The following is a 26,106-nucleotide window of genomic DNA, read 5'->3' as shown; positions in this document are numbered from 1 at the left end:
AAGGGTGTAGGCCCGATTTTTGACTCAAGCTCACCTGTGAATCTCGGGAATGACTGCACTGTGGGCAGTGGGGTCTCTGGGATGCCTCCGGCAGGAGAGGAGAATCAGGCACAATGTGCGTATGAGCAGGAAGAGCAGAGCATGTGTATAGGAGCTCAAGGGCCTCACTGCCTTGCGCCTCTTTTAATCATTGCCCCCCGGGCGGAACAAGTGTAGAACACTACACCTGGGGGCCTGTGCTCTGATGGCCCTTTGCACCTACCCTGCTGGGTGTAAATGACTATGCCAGGGCAAGGCAGTGGGGAATCAGGCCTTGTACAGACAAGGTCTGGCTAAGGTGTGGGGCTTAATCCAATGTCCACTGCTGTCAATGGACACTCTGATTGGTTTCAACGGGGGTGGGGGGTCAGGCTCTTGGTGACTAGGCAAAACTGACATTTGAAGGTATATACAGCAGTAGGCATCCCATGTCTGCCTACCCTGGCGAGCAACCACTGCATGCATGATGGGAGTGCGTGTGTGAGTGCTAGTCTCCTGATTAGCATATAGTCCTTATGCTGTCTGTCACCCGTCCCCACAATAGCAGCATCTTCCTCTCCTCAGGGAGAGATGTGTGTCTAGCACAAAGCTCCTGTGACCAGCGGGAAGCTTCTCCCCTCCTGCCAGCCGAGTGAGCTCCGGCCTCTCAGTGATTTTTGTTTTGCTAAGAGATTCAATTTCTGTTTTCTTTTTACAAGACCCCCCTCCCTTGCTAATGTGTTTTTCCCTCCCTCCCCACTTCTAACGCCCATGTTTTCACAGTTTAAAGCTGGAGAAAACAAAAATAAAAAGAAAAATACTATCCGGTTTTCTTGCAAGTAAATCCACGTATTGTATTTACAGTTATTTATAGTTGGTTTTGTTTTATTAAAAATTGCCACTTGTTTTTTATAAACTTTTTTTTTTTTGCAATGTTGCTGTTAAACACAGGATCCCCAGGGACTAGTGAGTCCAGACTGGTCACCATTTAACGCCCTGGGAACTCTGGGGACCAAGGACTCAGCATTAACCCCTGGGATTCCCAAGGACAGGAAAGTCAATGTTAACCCTTCAGGGACCCACAAGAGACACGAATCACCTTTGATCCCAGGGTTGTGGCAGGTCTGAGTAGATCACAAGTAACCCCAAGATCTCCAGAGTCATCGTGGACCCCTAGAACTCCCACAGATGCACTCATCACTGCTAATCCACCCACCATGCTTCCTGGAGACCCCCCACTCCCGGAGCCTGTGAGTCCACACTGGGTTAAAATTGAACAGAAAACAAACCAAAGAATTAAAGAATGAAACCTGAAAAAATCCAAAGAGCTGCCTCCTCCTCCTCCCACTTAAATTTGTCGTTGTTGTTGTTGTTTTTGTTTCTTGGTTCCCTTTTTAAATTTGTTTTTATTAAATGTTAAAATAATGGTACATGGGAAATCATGCATTTTCTTTTAAATTTATTTTCTATTTTTTTTAAATCTCTCTTGGTTTTTAAAGTTTTTTCTTTTTTTTCCTTTTTCTTATTTTTTTATGCTTTTTTGTTATTGTTGTTTCTTTTGTTTCTTTTCTTGTTGTTCTGTTTTTTGTTGTTTTTTGCTTTTGGAAGGTTTCCCCCATGGTTGCTTTCTCTCCCTCCCCTGCCCTCCCCATTGCCCCTGCTCCTCTTCTTCCGTTTCCTCCCCACCTCCCGCCTGCTCCTTCCCCAATTTCAGCTCCTGGCGGCGGCTTCATACCGGGGTGGTCCGGCGGTTGGCTGTGTTAGTGTGGATAGAGTCCTTGTTCTCTTTCTGGATACAGTTGTGAACTTGGAGGAAACTGTTATCCCTGTCAGAATTGTAGGTGGCGGTGGGGGTGGTGGCAGCCTTCAGGGGGTCCCTGGTCAGGGTATACATCGAGATCTCCGTTGATGGGAGGGTATTGAACCCTTTGATCCCGACGGGCGAGGCATCCCTGGAGTGTGAAGGCTCAGTGGAACGGGAGCTGGAGCGACTGCGTCTCTGATAGCGGTAGCGGTAGCTGGGGATGCGGGTGATGGCGGAGGACTGGAGGTAGTCCGTGGCACGAGCGTTGGCACGCAGCTGTTTGTGACGGTCAATAAACATGTGGACGGCCAGCACTCCCACCATCTCAGCTATAATGAAGGACAGGGCCCCAAAGTAGAAGGACCAACCATAGGAATAACTGTTCTTCTTGGAGTCGCTCTTTGAGGGGTCTCCAGCATTGGCTGATATGTACACAATGATGCCAATTATATTACTCAGACCTGTGGGTGAGGGTAAGAGAGAGAGGAAAACATTGGAGTATCCTAGAAGGAAAGGACAGCAGGAGGTTAAAGCCTAAGATCCCACTGGTCCTCCCAAGAACAGTCCAGTGCTGGTGAAAGCCTGTTTGCTCACAGCTCCCCAAATGAGCCTCTAGCCTTGCCCTGTTTGGAACCCTCTCTAGGGAGTCCCAGGTTAGACAGCAATTCCTCCACATGTTCATTGAACCCAGACCTTCATCCTGCTGCTGGCACCTGAGTCAGCCCCGCTTGTCTCCATGAGACACACGCCCCTAGCTGATGTAGAGAGGAGCTTAGTCTCCATGTACACAGAGCCGGCCCACAACATTTTGTCACCTGAGGCGGGGAGCTCAAATGACGCCCCCATATCCTTTCGCTTGGGCCAAAACTTTGAAAGGTCTCAATTCTGCCTTCTTCCTGTTCTACTCCTCTCATGGTACTGCTCTGCTACCTACATATGCACCAGCAGCAGACACAATTTTCTACACTCTGGCACCTGAGGCGGCCGCCTCAGTTCACCTCATAGTAAGGCCAGCCCTGCATGTACATCCAGTTCTGAGTTCCTGCCTTTCCTTGCCTACGCAATCTAACCCTGCCCTGGGGAAATTTATTTCCCATATTTCTAACACCCTAGGTGGACACACCCTGTTGACATGATTCATGGTTTCATCTGTCTCACGTCAGATTCTGTCCAGTGGTGGAGGTAGCCATGTAACTGAAGGGAGATGGGGCCATTTTGTTTTTTGCCTACTGTCTTAGTACCTGTAGAGGACTCGCTCTCTCTGCAAGGACTAGCTGCCATTTTGTGTTTCAGTTCAGATGCAGAATGTCACAGTGAGTCACTGTGTGCTCTCTCTCTCTCTCTCTCTCTCCCTCTCTCTCACTCACAGAGACTTTACATTTGCTCTTTCTTGTTGAATGTTATCGTTTATCTGAAATAAAGCTCGCCTGGACTGAAAAATGCATGTTGCCCTTTTTGCCTGTGCAAACATACCACCTCCTTTCCCTTCTGCCCCTACTGCTCCATCACCTGGACAGCCTGCTACTGTCTTTTCCTGATGGTATCTTCCGTGCTATTACTCTTAGTCTTCAATCCCTGCAGCCCATTCGTCCCTTGTCTCTTTACCTGCAGACACGAAAAAGATGCCGGCACTAAGGATGATGTTGTGCCGGGTTTTGTAGAACTCGCTGGCTGCAATGCAGAGTCCTCCCATGAAAAGCAGAATCACACTCAGGATCGGGAAAATACTAGAGGCCCTCACAGCCCCTGTGAAAAAGAGAGGGAGAGGGGGAGAAATAAGAGCATAGGTAGGAGCCAGAAGAAAGGGGGAAGAGAAAACAATATAGGAGACAAAGAGATGGAGCGGAGGTGGGGGAGGGGAGGAGGAGACAAATACAGAGGGAAAACAATAGCATGTATTGTATGGGGGAGAAAGAGGGGAAACAGAAGGAAAAGAAATATGGAGAGGAGTGATTCAGGGAGGAATAAAGACAAGGGGATGGAGAGAGGGAGACAAAAGCAGAGAAGTGGTCACAAATGGATCATCCACGTGTTGGATGGTCATTAAGACTATCAGAAGCCAGTGACAGTCAGGGGGCCTGGTGGCAGAAGTTTACCTGGGACTCTTTCATACCCTGAATCCCTCACAGGCATCTCACTCCTGCACTTGTTCCCACTCAGTGAGGGACTAAGTAGGACCCTTCATCTATTATTCTCACCTATAATGCAGTGCAGTTGGGCTTTTAATGAGCAGTGCCAACACCACAAATGCTTCATCCAAAGAGTCAATCAATGGTTGTTTGGAAAGTGAACTTGCCTCCTAAGGAGAGATTTGCAGCGAGCTGGAAAGCTGCTACGGGTGCAGGGTGACAATCTGTGGCTGTAGGCAGAGGCTGCAGCCATCCCTGGCACTGGGAAATAAAACTCGTAGCCTAGTCCTCCAGAAGCATGGCACTCCCAATGGTGAGCTAATTGCACATCCTCATGCATATTCCATCCAGCAGAGGACAACAGTGCAAACACATGCACCCTCCCCGGAGCAACTCACACTTATTCAGTCATTCTGCCCAGCAGAGAGCACTGGTGTGGACCGACATATGCTGCACAATACATTACAGCAGGTATAGTCGGTATTTTTATGAGAGGCCTCTCCGCTCTCTCCAGTAGAAAGATGAAGACATTACAGCGTGAAATACACACGTGGCTGGAAAAGAACGTGCCTCAATGCAAGAACAGCGCAATGCAAATCTTCTTTCAGTGCCAGAGTGGGAGAACCAACCTGTATAAAGCAAACAAAGGGGGTTTCCCTAGACAGCAGGAACAGCCAGTTCACAGGCCCTGTGGGAGAATCTATCCCTTCTAACAGGTACAGGCACTGAATTCTGGTTGATGCTGAAGCACAACTCCTGCATGGCTATAAATCCAGAGGGTATGAGGAAGCTCTCTCCTGTTCCCCGGTCCTGCCTAGTTCCACCTCAGGGAACAGGATGTTAATAACCATGCTAACGGCTTTGGGGAAGTGGGGGAAGATTTAACAGTGGGGAGCCAGGTGACTGTAAGCAAATGCCAAGGAGATGCCTGCTGTGCGGAGGGGCCTTGTGGAGATTTTTAGCATTCCCAGCTGGGGAGAACACAAGGTCACAGTGTGAAATTGAGAGCAGAGGACACTGCAAGGCGTGAAACTCTGCCCTTATCTAACTCGTTCAGTTGCCTTATTCATTTCCACAGGGTCAAATTACCATGGAAGAAGGGGGTGCTCACTGAACCCACCATCCCATTCCAGAGTCCAGGGCAGACCCTGCAGTCTGAAGGGGAGGGGAGCTGTTCATGTGTTCGGAATGGCTTCTACCCAGCCTCAGTGTCTTAAGGGAAAGAAAGACGCTGCAGCTTCCTCCTGACACAGGCCATTTGATTGCAAGGTACCAGAGCCATCTTATCTGCATGGTCAGCAAAACCAAACTGAGTCCGAATCAGGCGATCTGTCGTCCCAATCTCCTGGCCACTCTGATCCAGGCAACAACCTAATCTAAAGGTCAGAAACAACCTCTAGACCAGTGTTCCCTGTAAGCTTAGCGCTTGGGCGGCCACACACATGGCCGCCCGGGGGGCCGCAAGTGGGGCAATTTGCCCCAGGTCCTGGGCCCCAGAGGGGCCTCCACGAATATGTCTGAAGTCTGAGGTCTATAGTATTTTTTTTATGGAAGGAGCCCCCGAAATTTGCTTTGCCTCAGGCCCCCTGAATCCTCTGGGAGGCCCTGGCCGCCCAGGAGAGGTTCAGGTGTCACCCAGCTAATCAGCAGAGTGCCCACAGCGGGCTGCATGTGTTTCTACTGGTGGTGCACAGCCACACGTGCGTTGGTGCACACAACACAATTTATTCTCCACGTGAATGGGAAGCAATTAGAGGGAACATTGCTCTAGAGACACTCATGCCAACACTACGAAGCCCAGCCCAGGTGAGGCCTCAACATGAACAAGCTCCAATTTGGCAAATGTCCTGGGAAGAACCTGGAAGTCAGGTCCTCTCCAGTCAGGCCTAGCTCAGCATGAGGCTCCTTCTACCAGACATGACACAACAAAGACTTCACGATTAGTCTGACCAAATGCCAAAATCCCTCTTCAGTGAGCTCTTTCCTATGGGATTCTGTCTTGGGGATTTGCTTTAAAGGGGACATTGTCATGGATAACAGGCCTAGCATTTGACCTACACTTGTCTCCTCTTGGAGGAGACAGTGATCTGTGTAGTCTTCTGTGGGCTGTTCCCCCAGAACAAAATGTTCCAAAGCTCTAGTTAGTAAAAAGAGATCAATGCCAGAATGCAATTCGTCACTAGCAAACCTGTCAGAGGTAATCCTACAGCCACAAACCAGCGTGCCCGTGCCCATGCCCCTGCTGAGGCGTATCACCCACTTTTGCAGCCCTGACACTCAAGCCATCTGGCAATCAATGCACCAGAAACACATTTTAAGGAAACAGTCTCCCTGGCATTATTGAAAACCACAACAGGTGGGCAAATATTTTAGAACTGATGAGAAAGTCGTAGCATAGTCTGTCTATTTCATCCACATACATGATCTTGAAAGAATCCCAAATCTTTCAAATGCCATGGTGCTACTGGGCTTCCAGCATGCTCCAAACACACACATATATGTCACAATTGGAGACATCGAGAGATTCCCTGCCCTACCAGATCCCTGGTGCTTAGCCCACACAATTAAAAGCTGCTTCTTTTGGATGCCTTTAGAACAAAACTCTCCTCTTGGGACGTCATCAGGAACTGTGCTCATGGAGGAACAGTTGGACACAGAGGTGGAGATTAGCTCAGGGAACCCGAGACAAGAATATCCCTCTGAAGATGCCTCTGTTGTAAGGGGATGACTGAGCCTCTGCTTTTGCACAAAGCAGAAGTGATCTCTTTTCCTCAGTGATGGTTTTATGGACCACAGAGAACTATACAGCTTTCCAGGCCAGCTCCATCTGCCCATTCATGGGAGTTGTGAACTCTGCCCTCATGTCCCAGGTTGAACTCTGATCTCTGCTGTCTCTGCTTCCCATTTGTGTGATCTTCCAGAGATGCGCCACGCTCTAAGGCTACGTCTATACTACAGGCTTCTTGCACAAGAACTGTTTTGTGCAAGAGTTCTTATGCAAAAGATCTTGTGCAAGAGTGCATCCTCACTGCCATGTGCTTTTGCGCAAGAGTGTCCATGGCAATGTGGACACTCTCTTGCTCAAGAAAGCTCAGATGGCCATTTTAGCCATAGGGGTTTCTTGCACAAGAAACCCCTGTTACCCATCCACACTGCCTTCTTCCGCAAGAGCTTTTGTGCAAGAGGGCTTATTCCTCATGGGGAGAGGAACAACTCTTGTGCAAGAAGCCTTCTGTTCCGATGCATTACTGTAAATTTACTTGTACGAGAACACACGTGCAGTGTAGACGCTCTGCAAATTTTTCCGCAAGAACGGCCATTGTTGCGCAAAAAGCCTTCAGTGTAGACGTAGCCTAAGTGAAGTGTTTCTTGCTGTGGCCCTGGTGCATACTCCTCAGTCTGTTCTGTACGCCAAAGAGCAGTGTTCGCTCCAACAGGCTCTTTGCTTGCCATGCAGTTCCCTGTGTCCCCCACTCTACGGCTCTTATCCACAGCCCACTTATGCAAATGGTCTGTCCGTGAAAGGTGACTGATCAACAGTTCTGGTGACAGAAGAAGGTGCTCCTCAGACCTTTCCCATCTAAGCACTGCCCAGCACAAGCCTACTTTGTTTTAAAATCGGATATGGTCACAGTATAAGAATTCAGTATATGAATCCCTACCAACAAGGACAGCAGCAGAAGAAGTGGTGTTAGCTTTCATGCTCCTCTTCCCCAAGAGCATGCACACACACACACACACACACACTCCTAACCTCCCCACAAGTGTGCCTCCCTCCCTCCATGGAGGGGTTATTACAGCAATGGGCAACCTAGGCTAGTGAGTGGGCCACATGAGTGACCCTCCTTCATCTCAGTGGGCCGCAAGATTGTTGTAACCAAAACATTCTCCCGGGAGAGGGTAGCTTTGCTAACTGCACTCATGCACCTAGAATTTGCGGGGTGTGCTGCTTGAACCGAAGCAGCGATTGGACTGGGTGCAGAGGGAGCACGTGGCTCTCCCAGTCAATGCTGTGTGCAAGCAGCACGCACCTCATGTCACGTGCTCTTGCTTTACATGGGTGTCACGTTAATAATATTGGTAGAAAGAAACAATGCACATTGAAACCAGTGGAATCTGGCAACCCTGCCTATGGGAATGGTAAAGAAAGTGTCTCATGGGCTCCACGCAGAACCCCCACGGGCTGCATGCAGTGCTGGACTGAGCCATACTTGTGTCCCAGGCAGCAGGCGTGCAGCGCATGCGCAGCCCTGCCCCTGGGCACGTGGCGCCTGATTGACATGGTAAGGGGCACCGTGCCCCCACCGTACCCCAACCTGTGGGGGGTGCCTGATTGAACTGGTAAGGAGAGCCGCACACCTGGGCACTTGGCATATGTGTTGCCGCGCCCCTTACCACTTAAATCAGGTGCCCCCCATAGGTTGGCGCCCCGGGCAGCTGCCCGGCTAGCCCCCCCCTTAATCTGGCCCTGGCTGCATGTGGCCCTCGGGCTGCAGGTTGCCCATCACTGTGCTACTACATCGAAGGGAGTTTAGTCTTTATGCCCCCATTCAATTCTCAGTTGCTTTCCTGCGACTGCTGCCGAGGCTGCTAATTAGTGTCTGTCATGGTGATCGTTTCCACGAGGTGACTACTTGCTCCAGAAATAGATAAGACCACTGACTCATTTTATATGCATCAACAATTGGCAGAGGGTAAACAACTCCTGGTCACAAATGACCTGGATGCATTAAATTCAGTGATGCAGAAGAGAAAGGCTTGTGACCCTATACCTAAAGCTTCTAATCTCCTTGCCTGGGGACCGGATGGAAGAAGTGACCTACAGTTTATGTGTAAGGCTCTGTAACCTATCCTCATTGTGCAGGGGTACTCAGTCCCTTCCACCTGAGAAATGACTGCAACGGGGGACAGTCAGTGCTTCTGTCGCTTTCCCTTCTCCTTAGAGCCATTTGCACTGGAAGCCCATTATCTGTGTTGCTTTTCCGACTTAGTGGGATATTTGCTTGCATCTTGGAGGTGCTTCCTTCTCCTTGTCAATGTTTTCCCACGGTATTTAAGCAAGAGGGGAAGTTGAGGGGCTACAGATTCTTATAATAATTGAATACCTTTAATTAAAAAGCCCTTTAATTGCCAGTGCAAGTTTGAATCTGGCAGCATCCAGTAGATTTGGTCTTGTGGAGGTGGGAGTGGGTTCATTAGTGAGAGGCAGGGAACCCTGGGAGACAGATATTCAGAAGGTCTTAAAGACGCCCCTCGTCAATTCTTCCAGATTTTGCCTCATCTGGCATGTTAATCCTCAAGGGAACCAGACTTTGGACAGTGTCAGCTACAGGAAGCAGAGGGCACCAGGCGCTAGCACCTACAATCAGTTCCAAGGAAAAGAGCCTGCAGACTTACGGAGGAAATATTCTGCTGTGTCGGCTTCATAATCTGTATCCTCAGGGAAGTGATCGATTTGCTTACACAGACCTTTAAAATTCCCTGCAAAACAAGAGAAGAAAGAACAAATGAGAACATCAAAAACCAGCCCAGGCAAACAGCTCCCCTTTGGACCATTTTTTTTTGCCCTCTCTGCCTCCTTCCTTATATGCCTGCACATTAAGCTGTCAACCAGTCTCTCCTATACTCCCCCTTCACATTTCCATATGCATATGGAAACATAGGAATTGCCACGCTCCGTCAGACCTAAGATCCAACTAGCCCAGTATCCTGTTGGTGACAGTGGCCAGCACCAGCGACCTCAGAGGAATGGGTCAGAACTCCAAAGTAGGCAGGTGTGAGATAATCTCCCCTCCCCCACCCCTGCACATAAGGTCTCTTCCTAATGCCTAAGATGAAATCCTGAAGCATGAGGGATTTTTTGTGAGCATTAACTATGATAACGCTAAATATTCTTGATATCATATAGATGTCCACCCCTTTCTAAATCTTGCTAAATCCTTAGCCTCAGTGACTTCCTGTGGCAATGAGTTCCACAGTCTGTTTCCACTGTCTTTTAAATCTCTTTTCATAGGAGATTTTTTTCAGGCCTTTAGTTATTCTTGTCAGTCTTGTCTGACCCCTTCTAATTCTTCAATTGCACCCTGATTACACATATATGGTAAGGAATCTGTCAGTGAACTGTCAGTAATAGTAGGGCTCTTACCCTCACCAGACCAGCCACTTGCAGCACAAGTAAGCACTGGCCAAGATACTACAACATGCACACACAGCTATCGACAGACTTCCAACCCGACACTCTATATTTTGGTGGGAAGGGCATAGCAGTTTATGTCCCTGACCCTTGCTGACACCTTTTGGGCTAGACTCGCAGACCTGTGGTTACACAGCTCTGGCATCACTCCGCCCCTACCTTGTGGTATCAGGATACTCACTCTATTGCAAAATGAGACCATGAAGACAATCTTGTTATTTATTTCTGTGGGTTCCCCCTTCCCCCGCATGCAGGGTCCCTCTCTTTTCCTGAGTTTTCTCTTGGCCTTTACAGTGGTATCATCCATATAACACTGAATGCTCTTGATGAGGACAGTGACTGAGGCAATTGGGTTTGCAGGCACCGGTCCCTTAGGCTCCACAGCAGGGGTTCAGCCGGTGCAGAGGTATTTGTGCAGAAGACCTGGGCCCAGATGCCTTAATGTTATGGAGTAGCTGCTCTTGGCATTGGCAGCAGCCTCATCTGGGATGGGTTGAGGGGAAGGGAGCTCTTAGATTGATTGTGGAGCGTGAGGAAACGTTAGGGAACTGCACTGCCTTACAAGGAACCATGCTAACAATGCCCAGGACAGTGACTGGAGGAGTCAGGAACGGAGGAGGTAGGGTCCCAATAGCCACTGTAGTCTAAGCTGTTGCACAGACGGAATAGTATTGGTTGTGAGGTGCACACTCAGGTTACTCCAGTCCCAGTCCTTCCCAGCAGGAGGCCATGGAAGGAACAATACAGGTGTCCTGGTTAGGGGAATGTCCTGGGAAGATTATTTGTGGACAGGACTTTGGGACATTTGAAAAATGTGATCAAGCACAAAGAATTCATCCCAGGGTTTACTCGGAGCCCAGACTCTGCTGCAGCAGGACTTTGGGAGTTTAATGCAAGTCATGACTGTGTCGCTGTCCATGCAGTACTGATAGTTATGCTCCTCAATATCAAATCTCCGTGCTTGGCTCCTGTCTGATCCATTTATCTTTACTGTTTTAAAGGCACTATATGGTATCTAACAACCAAGTCAAGGAGCTCCCATTAAGGAGCTGGGACACAGCAGAGGTGAATCTAAGATACAAGTGTATTAGAAGGTAGGAACAAAATATCTTTGGGAGCCTCAGAAGTTTTTCCTCCTCGTTCCCCATATTCAGAGCAGTTGATTGCATGCCGCCCCACCTCTTCCTGTGGACTGCAGAGGGGAACCACTGTGCCCTTCTCACCGCACCAAGCCCCGCATTCAAGAAGTACCTGCAGTGCAGCCATGGTTCTCCTAGAAAGATTGCCTCACAGCCAAGGAAACCACTGTGTCTCCCTCCCGCGCCATGACCAGCACGCACAACAGCTGCATGCCATGCAGGCAAAGCACAAGGCACTTGAGCTGCCTATGCCCACGTGTGGCACAAACCCTTCCCTCTTGTTTTTATGGTTGTCTGGATGTATTCCGTGAATGGCTGGGTTCCGCTGACTCACCCGTTACCTCTCACCGTATGGTGTGCTCCTGTTTGCCATGGGAGGAGCGTCCTTTCCTTCTCTTGCTCCTGACTGCTTGTGACAGCCAGCAGTCTGGGAAAGAAGAGCCCCTCTGACCTAGAAGCTATCTTCTGCTGGGCCCCTGGCCAGGCCTGACTGCTCTGCAGGCCCCATCTTCTTTGTTTTCCCAAACGCCAAAAAAAGTAACTCTCATCCACCGCATGTGCCATCATTCTGCCCAGAGTTGCAGGGAACAAAGATTACGTTGTCCCCTCTCTATAGTTATGTCTCTACCCCTTTCCCGTGCTTAAATTGCCCACCTTCCACCTCTCATTAGCTTGCCGCTCTAAACCCTTTAATATCGTCATGGTCAGCGGCACCTCAGCTGACTGTCCCCTTTCACTGGTGGCATCAGAAAAGCCTCCAGCCATAGATTTGACTTTTCCAATTGGCAGATAGGAATCATCCTACTTGCATCTGACGAAGTGGGTCTTTGCCCACGAAAGCTTATGGTCCAACACTTCAGTTAGTCTATAAGGTGCCACAGGACTCCTCGCCGCTTTTGCAGATTCAGACTAACACGGCTACCCCTCTGATACTGGGGGGAAGCAGACAGAGTCAGGTGAATAAGGAATAACAGAGGAACACAGCTTTTTGGGAGGAGCCTGAGACTCTGTGTGTGAGAGAGAGTGAGAGTGAGAGCAAGAGAGAAACACTCCTCCCTTGCAGGATCCTAGAGCCTGAGGCCAAACATGTACACCCCAATTAAAGCCCCTTAGCCCAAGCCCCACAAGCAGAATCAGCTGGCTTGGGCCCGCCATACACTTTTAATTGCAGTGTAGATATACCCTCAGACAATGGGGCAAACTTCACAGCTCTGGATGGGGCACAGCTTACTCTTTGAAAATCCACTACCAGTAATAGGTGCCCAGGGCAAGCAGGTGCCCAGCCACTGGGATTTTCACACCGGCCCTGCTGGATGACACTGTGCTACCTCCAAGCACTGCTGTTTGCTTTGTGTCTACACCAGGCTTTAGTCTGAAAAATGCTCTTGACTGCAGCTATCGGTTTAGCTCCACCAGTGGCAGCAAAGCTGGGAGGGCTTGTGCACACAGGGTGTCTGCTGTCACTTTAACCACCGTGTTGTTGTCTCAGAGCATATCTATGTGCCAAGGCGGTGAGAACGCCATTGGCCACCCAAACTTTGCCTCTGCTAGCACCTCAGCTGCTAACACATCCAGAGCCCAGCCAGATGAGAGGAAGGATATTGCAGTAGTCAGGGAACAAACTGGAAATCAAGAGACCTAGGTTCAACGTCCTGCTCCACTACAGACTTCCTGTGTAACTAATACTTAGGGTTTGTCTGTACTCAACATCCCACCTGGAGCTGGCTCAGGCTGAGGTGCTATAAGGGTAGACATTCAGGCCTGTGCTGGAGTCTGGGCCCCTTCTGAAGGACCATATCCCTAAGTACGTCTACAATGCAGTATAAATCCAGGATTCAAACTCGGGCTCAAGCCTTACCCCATTTCTAGCTGCACGCAAATGGTTACTTCTGGGGACTTCTGCATCAAAAAGTTCTGTGCACAATTCTAAAATTCTGCAAAATTTATTTGTCAAAATACCACAACGTGATCACACCAGTTTCAATTATTTTGGTAATTTATTACAAAATTCCTGTCAGCAAGTATGTCTGTAACAACACAGACACAAGCAATTTCCCATTGGAGTAGAGAGTTAAAGAAACTTCTATGATAACTCAGATTCCTGTTTCTCTAACATCTTCCCCCTCAAGAAGCCAGCTGGGAACCCAGAAACCTACAACCTCTCCCCCAAGGACGCAGCCACAGTCCCACAGCCAATACACCTGTACCCCATTTCCCTCCACCCGGGAGACCAGCCATGAGAAAACAGCTGTTTTGTGACATTCCAGCTCTGGGAGGGAGGGGAGGAGCGGGGAGAGAGACCAAAAGTGCTGGGAGGGAAAGGAAAGAGCAGGTAAGTGCGGGGCTTCGGCGCCTCAGTGCACCAGAGGTGCATGGGGGAGAGGAGCACTAGGGGGTCCCCAGGCTGCAGGTGGAGCCCTCCCCATCCCACAGTAGTGTCTTCTATGTGTGATCTGTGCTTTGCCAGGTCCAACAGCCCTTAGTGGTGGTCAGCAGCTCTGCAGCCCATTTCTATGGGTAGGAAATTCTGCACACACAATGTTAATTTCTGTAAAATTCTGTATTACGCAGAGGCGCAGAATCCCACCAGGAGTGAAGCTGCAAACCTAGAACTTGAACCTGGGTTTCAGGACCCCGTAAGGGTGGAGGGGCCAAGCCTAAGTCAACAAACTGGAATCCAGGGTTCAAACTGTATTGCTTTGCAGTGTAGATGCGGCCTCTGTGGTCTTGTGCTCCAGGAGTCTACCAAAAATATTCCTCCAATCCCATGGGCTGACTTTCTTAGTTCTGTGGACTGGCATGTTTGGTGGACAGTCAAGTTGTTCCACATTGCACCCCAAACAAAGGGCTGATACAGTTACCTTTTGGGAGGGCACTAGGAAGTGTAGGCTATGGGTGTCTGGACTCAGGCCTGCATAATGCAGTGTGGATGCTAGAGCCCCAGGCTGAGACACAGAGTTCAGTAATGCCTATCATGTGGTTACAAACGAGTTTAGATATTCAAGCCCTAGATAACAAACCCAGGGTTTGCTAACTCGTGTTCTACTAACCCTGTGCTCACAATGCAATTCAATGGGCATGCCCTATGGGTATGCCTACACGGCCCTCCAAGCCCAGTTCTGACTCAGATGTGAGCCCACGATCCCCGTCTGTCCCCACACAAATCAGTCTGATGTGGGTCAACAAGCACTCAGGCCTGAATCCTAGGACCCTGCTGTGATTCAGGTCCAAGCCATGCCATTTTACAATATGGACACAGCTCGAGCCAGGGAATTGAGTCAGAGGGTCTGTGTAGCACCATATGGATGTGTTAGCCCAGCAGTGGGAGCTGGGTTGAGCAACTGTAAGCCCAGGTTAGCACTGCAGTGTGGATGCTCAAGCTTGAAAACAGCCATGACACAAGCCCGTGCCCTACAGAGCTGGGCTGACACCACAGTGGGATTCACAAAGACACGTAGGTGCCTAACTCTCATTGGTTTCGCTAGGTGTGAGGTAAAATGGGGCTCAGGGTGCTTCCCTCTCTGACTGGGGCATTGCAAGGATCAACACATTGCAGACTGTGAGGTGCTCAGGCTCTGGGAATGGGTGCCTAAGATAGGCCAGTAGTGGGAAACCTTTCAGACCTTTCAGAAAAAAAGCCTGGTGCTGAGAAGGCCTACATGTCCCCTCAATGCTGCAAGGTCACTCAGTGATTCTCTAATGGGGCACCTGTGGCCTGCTGAGACAGGAGAATGGCCTCCCCTGCACCTGCATTGATAGCAAAGCCTCCAGTACACGTGGGGTGGGGGAGGGAACTGGTCACCAGTCTTCCTGAGTGTCATGCAAATCGCCTTCCCCATTCTGCACTCAGGTACGTGGGACGCGGAAGGGCCATTTCTCTCCCCTGTGGCCAACACTCTCAGAAGTTGCAAATAGACATTTGGGTGCCCGTCTTGGGGCCCAAGACCCTGTGAGAAGGACAAGGGCAGCTTCTCTGAGCCTGGCATTCCCTTGTCTCCCATCCCTGAGTTGCCATATGAGAAGCAACCCTAAAGTGGCCCTATTCTGTACTGCCTTCTGTCTTCAGAGCTGTCTCCTCCCCCCTGCCCTGCCCCCATGGCCTACCCCTTTGGGAGCTCTGCTGTGTGAACCCCCAACACTTTCCATGACACCCCCACACCTTTGCTATTGGCCTCATCCCAATCCTGCCTCTCCTCTTCCTTTCTAATGTTAACCCTATACACAGTCAATATCCTATATGCCTGTCGGTCTCTCTTCTCCAGCCAGGGACTTGTATCTATGATCGGGCCCCAGGAAATTCATGGTACATTATGGCTAATTTCATGGACATAAGATTTGAAAATTTCTACATTTCACTTTTTCAGCAGTTCAAACCTGGAATTTCATGGTGTTATAACCGTGGGGTCCTATTAATCTAGGGGCAGTCACAAACCTGTTGAAGAGGGATCATTAGATCGAGACCCTCCCTTCTGGACCCTGGACTCTGAAGTCAGCAACCACAGAGCTTCTTGCAGCCCCAGGAAGTTGAAAGAGGTAAAGGGGGGTGTCTGGTCTGGTCCCCCCTCCCACCATCTGCATCTTGGGGTCTTCAAACTATTTGAAGGCTTTAATATCTGAGATATAGGTAAGAGGATTATTTTAGGAGGGGGTGGGTGAGATTCTGTGGCCTGCATGTGCAGGGGGTCAGATTAGATGATCATAATGGTCCCTTCTGACCTTAAAGTCCATGAGTCTATGAGTTTGCAGAGAAGGGACAGATCCTGTCCTTCCACTGCCCAGTAAGAGGTTGGAAGCCCCCTTTGATGGGGGCACTCTTGGGAACAAGGAGACATCAGATTTCACAGAGAATGGCTTATTTCATGGTTTCTGATACATTTTTCACGGCCGTGAAATTGGTAAGGCCCTGTCTATGATGTAAGTGTGGGGATTTTATTTTTCTGGTGCCCTTGCAGCAGCCCAGCCAACGAGGGGCTCCTTCAGCACCTAAAGCCACCCATCCTGGGCTAGCCACACTTCTGATTTGACTTACTCTGGAGCCGGCCTTGGTTGTTCCTGGGCCCTTTTGGACATGCTCCTTGGCCTAGAGCCCTAGACCATGTCCCCATTTCTGTCCCCACTCTGCCCCCTTAGAGGCTTCAAGCAACTGGGCTCTCAGACAGTTGGGCACCCCCTGGGTTCCCATGCAAAGGCTGCTTTGCATCTGCTCAGGCTTCTGAACATGGTGGTCTGAATGACTAAGACCAGCACCCCAGTGTGCCTCCACAGTACACAGACCAATGGCATAGAGTTTGCCAGTTGGGACAGGTAGATTGGAAATAGTAGGTTGGGCTGAAGTTTGCAATAGGTGTTGGATGGCCAATTCATATTAAAATTAGTGGGAACCAGGCAGTGAAACTTCACTCCCCCACCATGGTTTTACATATCCCACCCTTACTACGTGGTTAGCATTCAGTTTGGGCACATATAAGGATCAACTGGTGTAAATCAGCATAGAGCCATTGAAATCAATGGAGCTACACTGGCTTACACAACTGAGAAGCTGGCCCTATGTTGTTAGTAACATAATTTACTTCTGAACCATTCCGTCAGGCACTGAGTGTTTAAAAGTCCTCCATGCCTACAGGGTGAAATCCGTTGAATAACAATGAGTTCCTGAGCAGGAGACACCCCCTTCCTGCAGGAGAAGGAATTTTGAGTGGCTAGGACTGTACATCTGGGCTATGTCTAGACTACATGGCTCCGTTGATGGAGCCATGTAAAATAGTTTATTCGGCATAGGCAAAGAAGCGGGGATTTAAATAATCCCCACTTCATTACAATAAACATGGCTTCCACGCTGTGCTGTTTCACGAGGCATACTGGAGCGGTCGACAAAGGCTTCCCTTGTCAACCGCGCCGCGTCTAGACTGCCCCACTGTGCCGGATCAGCTGATTGTCAGCACAGCGTGGTGGCCATGTTTATTTTAATTAAGCGGGGATTATTTAAACTATTTTACATGGCTCTGTCGATGGAGCCATGTAGTCTAGACATAGCCCTGGAGACTGAGCCTGAGGTAGAGAGAAAGACTGTGGAGAGCAACAGACAGATGTGGTGCAAAGGACAAAAAGCCACCTTTCCCAGCATGCTTTTTGTTATTTCCTCCTCAGGAGATGTTTTGGGGAAGAGGCTTGTGGGGAGATGTACAAGGGGAGCTGAATGAGACTCTGCTTCCTTCATGAGAGAAGAAAGTTGGATCCAGTTGTTAGGATGCCAGCCTGGGACAGGGAAAAACCATAACTCAAGTCCCTGTTCTGCTACAGATGCTCAGTATGATGTTGGGCAAGTAATTTTGCTGTGAGTGGGCTATAACCCACCCACTTTGCATCCAGGCCTATCCATGCAGGCCCCCATGGCTCTTTGTCTACCCCAGCTCTAGCCCTGCTCTGCCAGCCTGCTCTGCGCTCCAGCCAAGGGATGGAATGGGGCATGGAGGCTAACCCTGTTCCACCTGACACTGCAGCTGGGGAGCAAGGTCAGGGTGCCAGGCCTTACCCGCTCTGGCCAAGAAGCAGGGCCAGGGTGCGGGGGCTTAACCCCCACACCCATCATTGCCCACCCATGTTTAGTTGGGGCACACACACGTGGACCCTTCTGGCTATGCCACTGAGCCTCAGTTACTCATCTGTACAATGGAAATTAGAGCACTGTGGTATCTCACAGGAGTGCGGTGAGAACAAACAGCAGAGGACCTAAAAGCAAAATGAATAAACCCTGCCAGGTTTAGATTTCCTGTTTTTATTAGTAATCCCAATCTCGGATGAGACTGGTATTTAATATTTACCCACGCAAAAGCTGCCAGAAACAAAGTGTGAAAGGGGTAGGTAAATCATGTTGTGAGAGAGAGAGAGACGTACACATTTCTGTCTGTTCCAAGTCCCCATCTCGGAGCTGAGTCTGTGTGGGACCAGCTGGCAAAGCGAGGCTCCGAGCCAAAGTCTGTGCACAGATGAAAAATAGCAGAGAGCACCATGGGAAACTAAGTGGAGTTCACATTTATATGTTGCAGTTGAGACCTTCAAAAATCGGAGGCTTCCGTTAGCCATCATTGTCAGACGGGACGGGTGGCTTCAGGTGTCCCCTTTTTGACTGCCCAGCCTGAGATCCGGGATTGTCAGGAAGTGCTGTGCATCCAGCTTTCTGAAAATCAGAGCCCTTTTAGGCATCTCATATTGGACAGCCCAGAATGAGGCACCCAAAGTCGCTTTTGAAAATGTTGGCTTCTGTTCCTCAATTAATATTCAGTCACCTAAATGAGTGGCTAGATTTTCAAGTGCTGACCTTCTATTAGCTCTCCTTGACCTTTATGGGATCTGTAGGGGGCTCGGCACTTTTAGAATTAGGCCACTGATTTAGGTGATTTAATATGGATTTAAAAGCCTGTTTTTTAAGGCCTTGGCTATGGTGCTAAAAGGGGCGTTGCTGTAAGACATAACCTTGGGGCTTCTGCAGTTGCAGCTCAAACATCTGAGTGGGAACCAATGTCCTGACACGGTGCAAAGGGTTGCTATGCTAGCAGAGGTACCACCTTTTAGATGAAAGATAAGTGAGGTGCTACCCATGTACTCTCCAGCTCTGCTCCTCAGGCACAGTGGAACTTTCTATCTTAAACAGTGGAGTCGACAGCCACAACAGGCCCCGGGGCAAGGTCTTTGAATCACAGAGCCCCAGGGCAACTGCCCCCTTTGCCCCTCCCTGTCCGTGGTCATGATCATAAAGGTAAAGCTCATCTGGACAGGAGACAGAGTTTCTGAGGGAGGGGTGTACTCCAAGATTGAGAAACAAGCTCTGACAGGAACCAAGGCCTACCACAAATCTCACCCCCTTCGACTTAAAGTGCAAGGTATACTCCTTCACCCCTTGCGTTCTCTTATATAAACACACAGCAGTATTTACATTAAAACAAACTAAAACTACCAAACCAGGCAATACACTGCACACATAATTCTCCCTCCAGGGAGAGCATGAAAGGACTGAACCAAATGCGACAGATGTTAATCACATCAATAAATGCCATACTGGAAGGGGCTCAGAAACAACAATGGTGAGGATGATATAAAAAAACCTATATAGAACAGAAATATTGTGATTATTAATTACCACCTCTCCCCAGTAGGACCATTAGCCTGATTCTCCTTGCCACATTACAGCTGGACTACAATTCATTCATTCGTTGGATATTGTATTCTTCTTTACTTCCTATTCTAAACTCTAGAGTAATGTTACTGTGAGTTGTTAAATAGGCAATTTGTTCTACTTCAGAATTGGCTACAGTATTTCTGTATGTACTAGTACCTGTGAGAGAAAAGCCTATCATTAACATATAGTTGGAAATTTACCTATAAAACAACCTCGTTCATAGCATCATAATTTTCTAACCCAAAATTTGGTTGATTGAAATTTCCCATCATTTGTCTCAGACAACAGATGAATTTGTCTAGAAAACTTGAAACAAAATCTGTAGTACATACCTATTTTAACTATAAAACTAATTTAACTTAAAATGTTTCAACTTTGCAATTGCTAGTCTTCAGTGTGATTTAAAACGTTAACAAGTAGCATGACAATAGGACAGAAAAATCCACATTACACATGCATAGGACAAACTTTTTGCTCAATTCAGGGTTGTGACACTATTTTCTGAACTAGAGCATGATACACCAAGGCTGGAGATGAATCTCGTTTGAAAAAGCAGTACAGAACAAAAAGGAGTTCACCAAAAGAAATGTTGGTCTATTGCCCTTCATTCTGTACATGGTGTATTGAAACAACTGTGATGGGCATACTGGAATTAGAAATACATTTCAAAGAAGGAAAGAAGAGATATTAATTAGGTAGGGCTAGTTTTCTGTTGCTATTTCACTATGGAATCCCAAAGTTGTGACTATGCAAATTGTGGAGGTACACAGAGAAAAATCAGCAGAGAACTTTGTTATTATTTCTACAGCATTATAATAGTCTCGACTTTTATAGACATAAAGGGCAGATCCTAGAATGTTTTGTAAGAAGATGAGAGAAACAGAACATCAAGGAGGTGTGTTTCTAAAATATAGGGTACATAGGAGAAAATATGGGCAACTAGAGAGGAGATATAAACAAGGGCAAAGCTATGCAAGACCTTGAAGATAAGACTGGAACCAAGCCAAATTATTCAAGAAATGGAATGGCATAGCTGGACGGAGTATAACTTAAGGAGAACAATTTTAGCTGTGGTATGTTGAATAGACTTCAGGGACACAATATGAGAGTTGGGGAGACCAGTGAACAAACTGCAGTAGTTAAGGCAAAAAACAACCAGGGGCATGGAGAAAAGTTACAGCAGGATCAAGAGTAAATGAAGAATTTCAGAGATATTACAGAGGAAGTACATGCAAGATTTAGCAACAGCCTTCATATGTGTGGGAGGGGAATTAAATGTGACACCAAAACTGTGAGGCTAGTAACTGGAAGGGTGGTGTAATTATCTGTAGTGAGAGAAATGAAGTGGGTAGGGTGTAGGGAGGAGATAAGCAATGCTATTTCCACCATGTGGAATCTGAGCTGGTGGCTGGACTTCCAGGAGGAGATGTCGGGGGAGAGATGCAGATCTCAGATGGGAGGGCAAGAGTTAGTATTTCAATGCTTTTCCTTCTCTTATTTTTTAATTACAAATAATAATACTATCAAAGAAACCGTATTCAAAACCTGACATAGACATAATAAAGCCACAATATTAAACTCTCAAAAATTAGCAAATGCAAAAATTCTCAGATGATTATTATTCATCCATACTGTGATAGTTCTCAAAAACCTCAATGAAGAGAGCTGTGCTAGGCTTTGGGCAAATGCTGGTTAGAGACAATCCTTACTCCAAAGAGTTTATATCTTAACTTACGATATTGGACTACATTCTCTCCTCAGATCTATCTGTGCAACTCACCTGGGGTTGTAGATGTATAGTTTGAGAGCAGAATCAGGCCCACTCTATATAACAGGGAGTATTTTGGAGGACTTCATGTTACTAAGAACTTAGGCTTTTGTATTTCCCAACTTTTTAGGGTTAACTTCCTACCTGGTCATTATGTTCTTGTCACTTTACACACAAAACCTCCTTGATTGTTTTTTAAAAATTAGACAGGGAAAAGGAGATCAAAATGCTCATCCCTTCCAACCAGTCCCACATCTCTCTCTCTCTTTTTCTGACGTATCCTTTTGGGTGTAGAGAGCGATTCTAGCCGCAGGCTATGTTTACACTGCAGGGGTTTTGCACAAAGACCCACGGTGCGTCCACACCTCAAGCACGTTTTTGCACAAGAAAATGTACAGTGAATCGACAGAAGAAAGGGGTTTTTGTGGTATAGGTATTTCTCTTTCTATGAGGAATAACTCCTTTTTGCGCAAGAGCTTGTGCGCAAAAAGGTGTGTATTGATGGGAAACAGGGTTTTTTTGCGCAAAAACAGCCTATCGAAAGAAGCACAGGTGCCCTGGTAGTCATTCTGTTAATGGCAATCAGAGCTTTCTCGCGAGAGAGCGTCCATGCAGGCTGGATGCCCTCTTGCGCAAAAGCACATCGCTTTTCCAATGTGCTTTTGCAGTGTGGAGACTCTCTTACGCAAAAAGTTTTTGCGGAAGATTTCTTCCACAAAAAACTTCTTGCACAAGAAGCCTGCAGTCTAGACGTAGCCTCAGTTATTTCTCTCTCTCTGACATATCCTTTTGGGTGTAGAGAGAGATTCTAGCCGCTGTTATTTTGGCATCATTCTGGCATGACTTCAGTGACTTCTGTGATGTTCCTTAGATTTACATCGGGGTAACCCAAAGCAGAATCGGGTCCATAGTAATTAGTGTATAAATTATGTAAAGTGCTTTGGGGTCCTTTAGGATGGAAGGTGCTATATTAAAGTTATTTTTTATTAATAATTAAAAATATACCCCCGAACCCATGGGAAATAATCCAGAGAACAGAACGGGACAATTATACAAGCATTGTTCAATTCAGTCCTCACATCCTCTTCTGAGTCACCTTACCATTCCTCTATAGCAGCAAGAGATCCTGTGTCTACTGATCTTGGGCACATGATCTGTGATTCTCCTGGGTTTCAGGGAACACAGTACCGTTGGCACAGTGCTGGGGTAGTCACAATTTGGGAGCATTTGAATTCTCTAATTTCCACCCTTGCACACAAAACAATCCTTCCCACTGCAGATGCTGGCTCCTTTCACCTCATTGCCCTCATGTCCCAGGGAGAAGGAGGACAAAGCAGCTAGGGACTGCCTGAATGTTTTGTAGATGGGTGTCGCAGCAGTGGATGCAGGTAAAGAGCAGTATGAGATGAGGTGGCTCTCCTCACAGAAACTCTGAAGCTGGTCTTGCTATTCCATCTAGCACATTTGAGTCGGGATTTTATTTTGGGATGAATAAGTGTTGGGACTTTCATATCTCAGGGAACTCAAAGTCCTTCATGCTACACTAAGAAAGGTCCCCTGGTGCAGCAGCTCCACATATGAACGTAGCAGCCACGATGTGCTCAATGATCACTCATGCACGTACCCTCTGAGAACAGACCCAGGTTTACTGAGACAGGGAATATTGGTTATCCCTCACTCTGTTCAAAGAGTGCTCTGGGAGCTTTAACACCCCCCTTGGCAGCCCATCAGAGATGGCCAGAAGGGAACTCGGTTTAGCACTTCTTTGACAGGATGTTCCGCCAACTGTGCAGCATTGTGAATGAGCACAACTCCTCAGGTTGAAATTGCACTGGCCCAGAGACAAGAGTGTTGTTTGCTAAACCACTCTTTCTTAGTGCCCACTGCACAGCTGAGTTGGACCACATGGAATGGAATACACACAACAGCATTGCTTAAAAAGCAGTGATGCACATTTATGTCTTTAATTTTTAGTTACATCTAGCAGCTCCTGACAATCTGTGTCATGGCCAGTACACAGCAAGAACTCCACACCAAACCACCATTCAAGAGCTCGATTACATTAACATGCCAAACAAGTCCAGGATGCCAGAAGGTCCCTACAATAATGTGAGCCTGCAACACTGGTCCTGAGGAGAGACCCTAAAATAACAAACTGCAGGTACAGACCCACTGTTCAGCAAATGTATGTGTGTAGCCATAGTTTGACTGCAATAAGCTTTTGCTCATGGACCAGGACCAAAGGCCTGAATTCTCCCTGGATGGAACAGTATTGCTAAGGTCACAACTGTTTCAGCTGGGAGCACTGTGGTTTGTGGGCAGAGCCTATGAGAAAAGCCAGGTCGGGATTAGTGATGGAAGGCTGTTTGAAAGAAATGAGATTTGGAGAAGGGAGTTGAAGATGAGATCTGAGGTTTCTTGATGCACAGGACAAGTAAGGATATTACTTGGAATAGAGTGGAGACCGATTATTGCTAGTGGGTAATAATAACCCCTTGGAATTTTGAGTCTAAAATATTTTACCTTTCCAGTATTTTTTCCCATCCGCTGAGCACACTGGTTTGATATTATAGAGTTGGTTCAGAGCCTTGGATTATGCATAAAAGCTAATCACAGCCAGGTTATTTGCTGCTCTATGTACTGGTTTGCTCATGGGGCTGACGCTGCACATATTGGGATGAATTTTACATGAGACACTAGACTACAGCATAGTTTTCCTCACATGGTTTGATCCATCCTCTTCTAGGCTTGTCAGCACAGCTGTGGCTGCTAAGCACACAGCTGGCCAGCAGCTCCTCAGGGACTTCTTCACTCAGCTCTCTCAGCTGTTGCTGCTCCTCTGTCTACCTGTCTGTTTCTTTAAAATGGAGCCTATGGAATCACTAAGTCCTTACGTCTGGGCCTCAGAGGCCTCTTGGTTAACACAGCCTTGACCACTGCTGGGTTTGATTTTGGAAAGCTAAAACTAGACAGTTTCCAACCGAACCTCCAGGTTCAAACAGCCCTGTCTTTGGGGAGCTTTGAACCCAGCACTAAACTTTACATCTTGGGTCATTCTCTAGTTAAAACCCCATGTGAATGTTGGCAAAACTAGAACCAAAACCACCCTTGGCTTTGTTCACCACTCCTCCCACTTGCCATAACAGCTACATACATGATGCAAATGACTCTTCGGGGCTGGCTCTTGTCCCTACCAAAGTGCTCCTGTTTCACTGAAAGGCCAACCTAGCCTGTGGCTGCACAGAAGCAGTTAAGCACCCCAGCAAAACAATGAGGCCTGGTCTGTACTAGACCAGGCAGATTGGTTTAAAGTATACAACTCCAGCTACACAATATGGGCACTGGATTCAACTTACCTTAAGCCAAGCCATGGCGGCGTGCACACAGGGGGAGGCCAACGGAAGCAAATGCTCCCAGCAGCTTCCCTTACTCCCTGCAGAAGGAGGAGTACTGGACACTGGCAGGGGCTGCCCTCAGCGTTCAATTTATGGGTCTACATTAGACCCGCTAAATCAAATGCTAGAATGGATGATCAACATTGCTAGTGTAGACGTGCCCTGAGAGACTTAGCTTAAACCACAAGGATTCTGTAACAAACCCAGTACTGGAAGATCTCCTGCAGGGGGCAGAAAAGGGAGCATTAGTTGCTGTGCAGGAAGTGCTGTGTGTAGAATACCTGCTGAGACAGGCAGAGAGGGATAGAGAGCAGAGACTGGGTACATTCCAGAGTGTGGAAGCAAAACTGAGCCGCACTGTGGAGGATGCTAAATTTTGACAATGGGAGAGAGGCAGCTACACAAAGGGAGAGTGGGAGGGGAGAGTGGGAGACACTTTCCCAGCTAATGCTGTTTCATCAGAAAGTTAAGCATTATTATGCCTTTCCACAATGGCAGGTGTGTGCATGACACTTTAAAGGCAGCTACAAAGACAGGAGTTTGCTAGAGGGATCTTACAGTATTACGACCCTGAATGTGAGCTGCCCAGTACCTGAAACTCAGTAAGAATTGAGGGTGTTTTGCATTTCACATGAGGCACCCAGCTTCTTGCAGAATCAGGCCCTTAAGTTAGGCATAGAACAGAAAATAATGAGAAACAGAAGTTTGGATCTTGCTATTAAAGTCAGTGGGAAAACACCAATTAACTTTAAAAGAAGAAGAGGGCCTAGATAAAGAAAAAAGAGAGGTTGTGATGGAAAAACATCTTAAGATGAGCTATTGTATGTTCACGTCTTGTTTGTTCCTGGTTTGAATTGTGTATCTTTTCTGGAAAGGTTTCTCATTCTAAAAATATAATATATGACATTCACTGAAGGAGCAAAGTCTGTCAAGAGCAGAGGAGTGGCGGAGGAGCATTAGTAGAGGAAAACTAAGTGAAATACGTGAGTCCTGAAAAGGGGGAGGTGGATCTGAAAGAAGAGAAGGGATTGCAGGGAGCTCAAGGAGGGCATTCCAGAGACAGAGGGCAGCACAGGAGGTGGTGCAGAGTCCTGGCTGGAGGGAGGAGGAGCTTGGGGAAGTGCAGAGGCATGCTGAGTTAGCCCAGTAAAGGACAGGAGCAGGGAGAGGAGCTAGAGCAGTGCAGGGCCTTGAAGATGAAAATGAGGAGTGGGACTTTGATGTGGAAGGAGACTGGAAGCCAATTCAGGAATTCAAGAAGAGATGATGACAGAAGTGGAGCAGCAGGCAAGGAAGATAATTTAGCTGCAGCATGTGGGATATATTCACACAAGCATTAAGCACACCCCAGAGTCCTGCTGGGCTTCTCTATTCCTGAGCATTGCTTGTGTGAGCCTGTCTATAAATCAGCAGCACATGAGGTGACTTAGGTGTATACAATATGGCCCTGCCCTAGGGAGCAGCACACCCTGCCAGTCAGTGAC

The 26,106-nt window shown here is 47.8% G+C and overlaps 1 protein-coding gene across 2 annotated transcripts in view; it reads right to left on the bottom strand.

The window, feature by feature from the left end:
• Positions 1-1,136: 1,136 nt before the first annotated feature.
• The window catches only part of CACNG2 (calcium voltage-gated channel auxiliary subunit gamma 2), a 67,365-nt gene continuing 42,395 nt past the window's right edge, over positions 1,137-26,106 (bottom strand). The window contains exons 2-4 of one of the 2 annotated variants that reach the window (XM_006133803.4): positions 9,349-9,432; positions 3,428-3,568; positions 1,137-2,283 (exon numbers count right to left, since the gene is read on the bottom strand). In XM_006133803.4, coding sequence (XP_006133865.1) covers positions 1,748-2,283; positions 3,428-3,568; positions 9,349-9,432 — 761 coding nt within the window. In that variant the 3' untranslated portion in view covers positions 1,137-1,747. The remainder of the gene's footprint in view (positions 2,284-3,427; positions 3,569-9,348; positions 9,433-26,106) is intronic. The other variant, XM_006133804.4, reaches the window with a different exon arrangement.

Source organism: Pelodiscus sinensis, chromosome 1, assembly GCF_049634645.1.
Source record: "Pelodiscus sinensis isolate JC-2024 chromosome 1, ASM4963464v1, whole genome shotgun sequence".
NCBI lineage: Eukaryota > Metazoa > Chordata > Testudines > Trionychidae > Pelodiscus > Pelodiscus sinensis.
The sequence above is the reverse complement of the archived record's forward strand: the minus strand, read 5'-3'. Positions and strand labels throughout refer to the sequence as shown.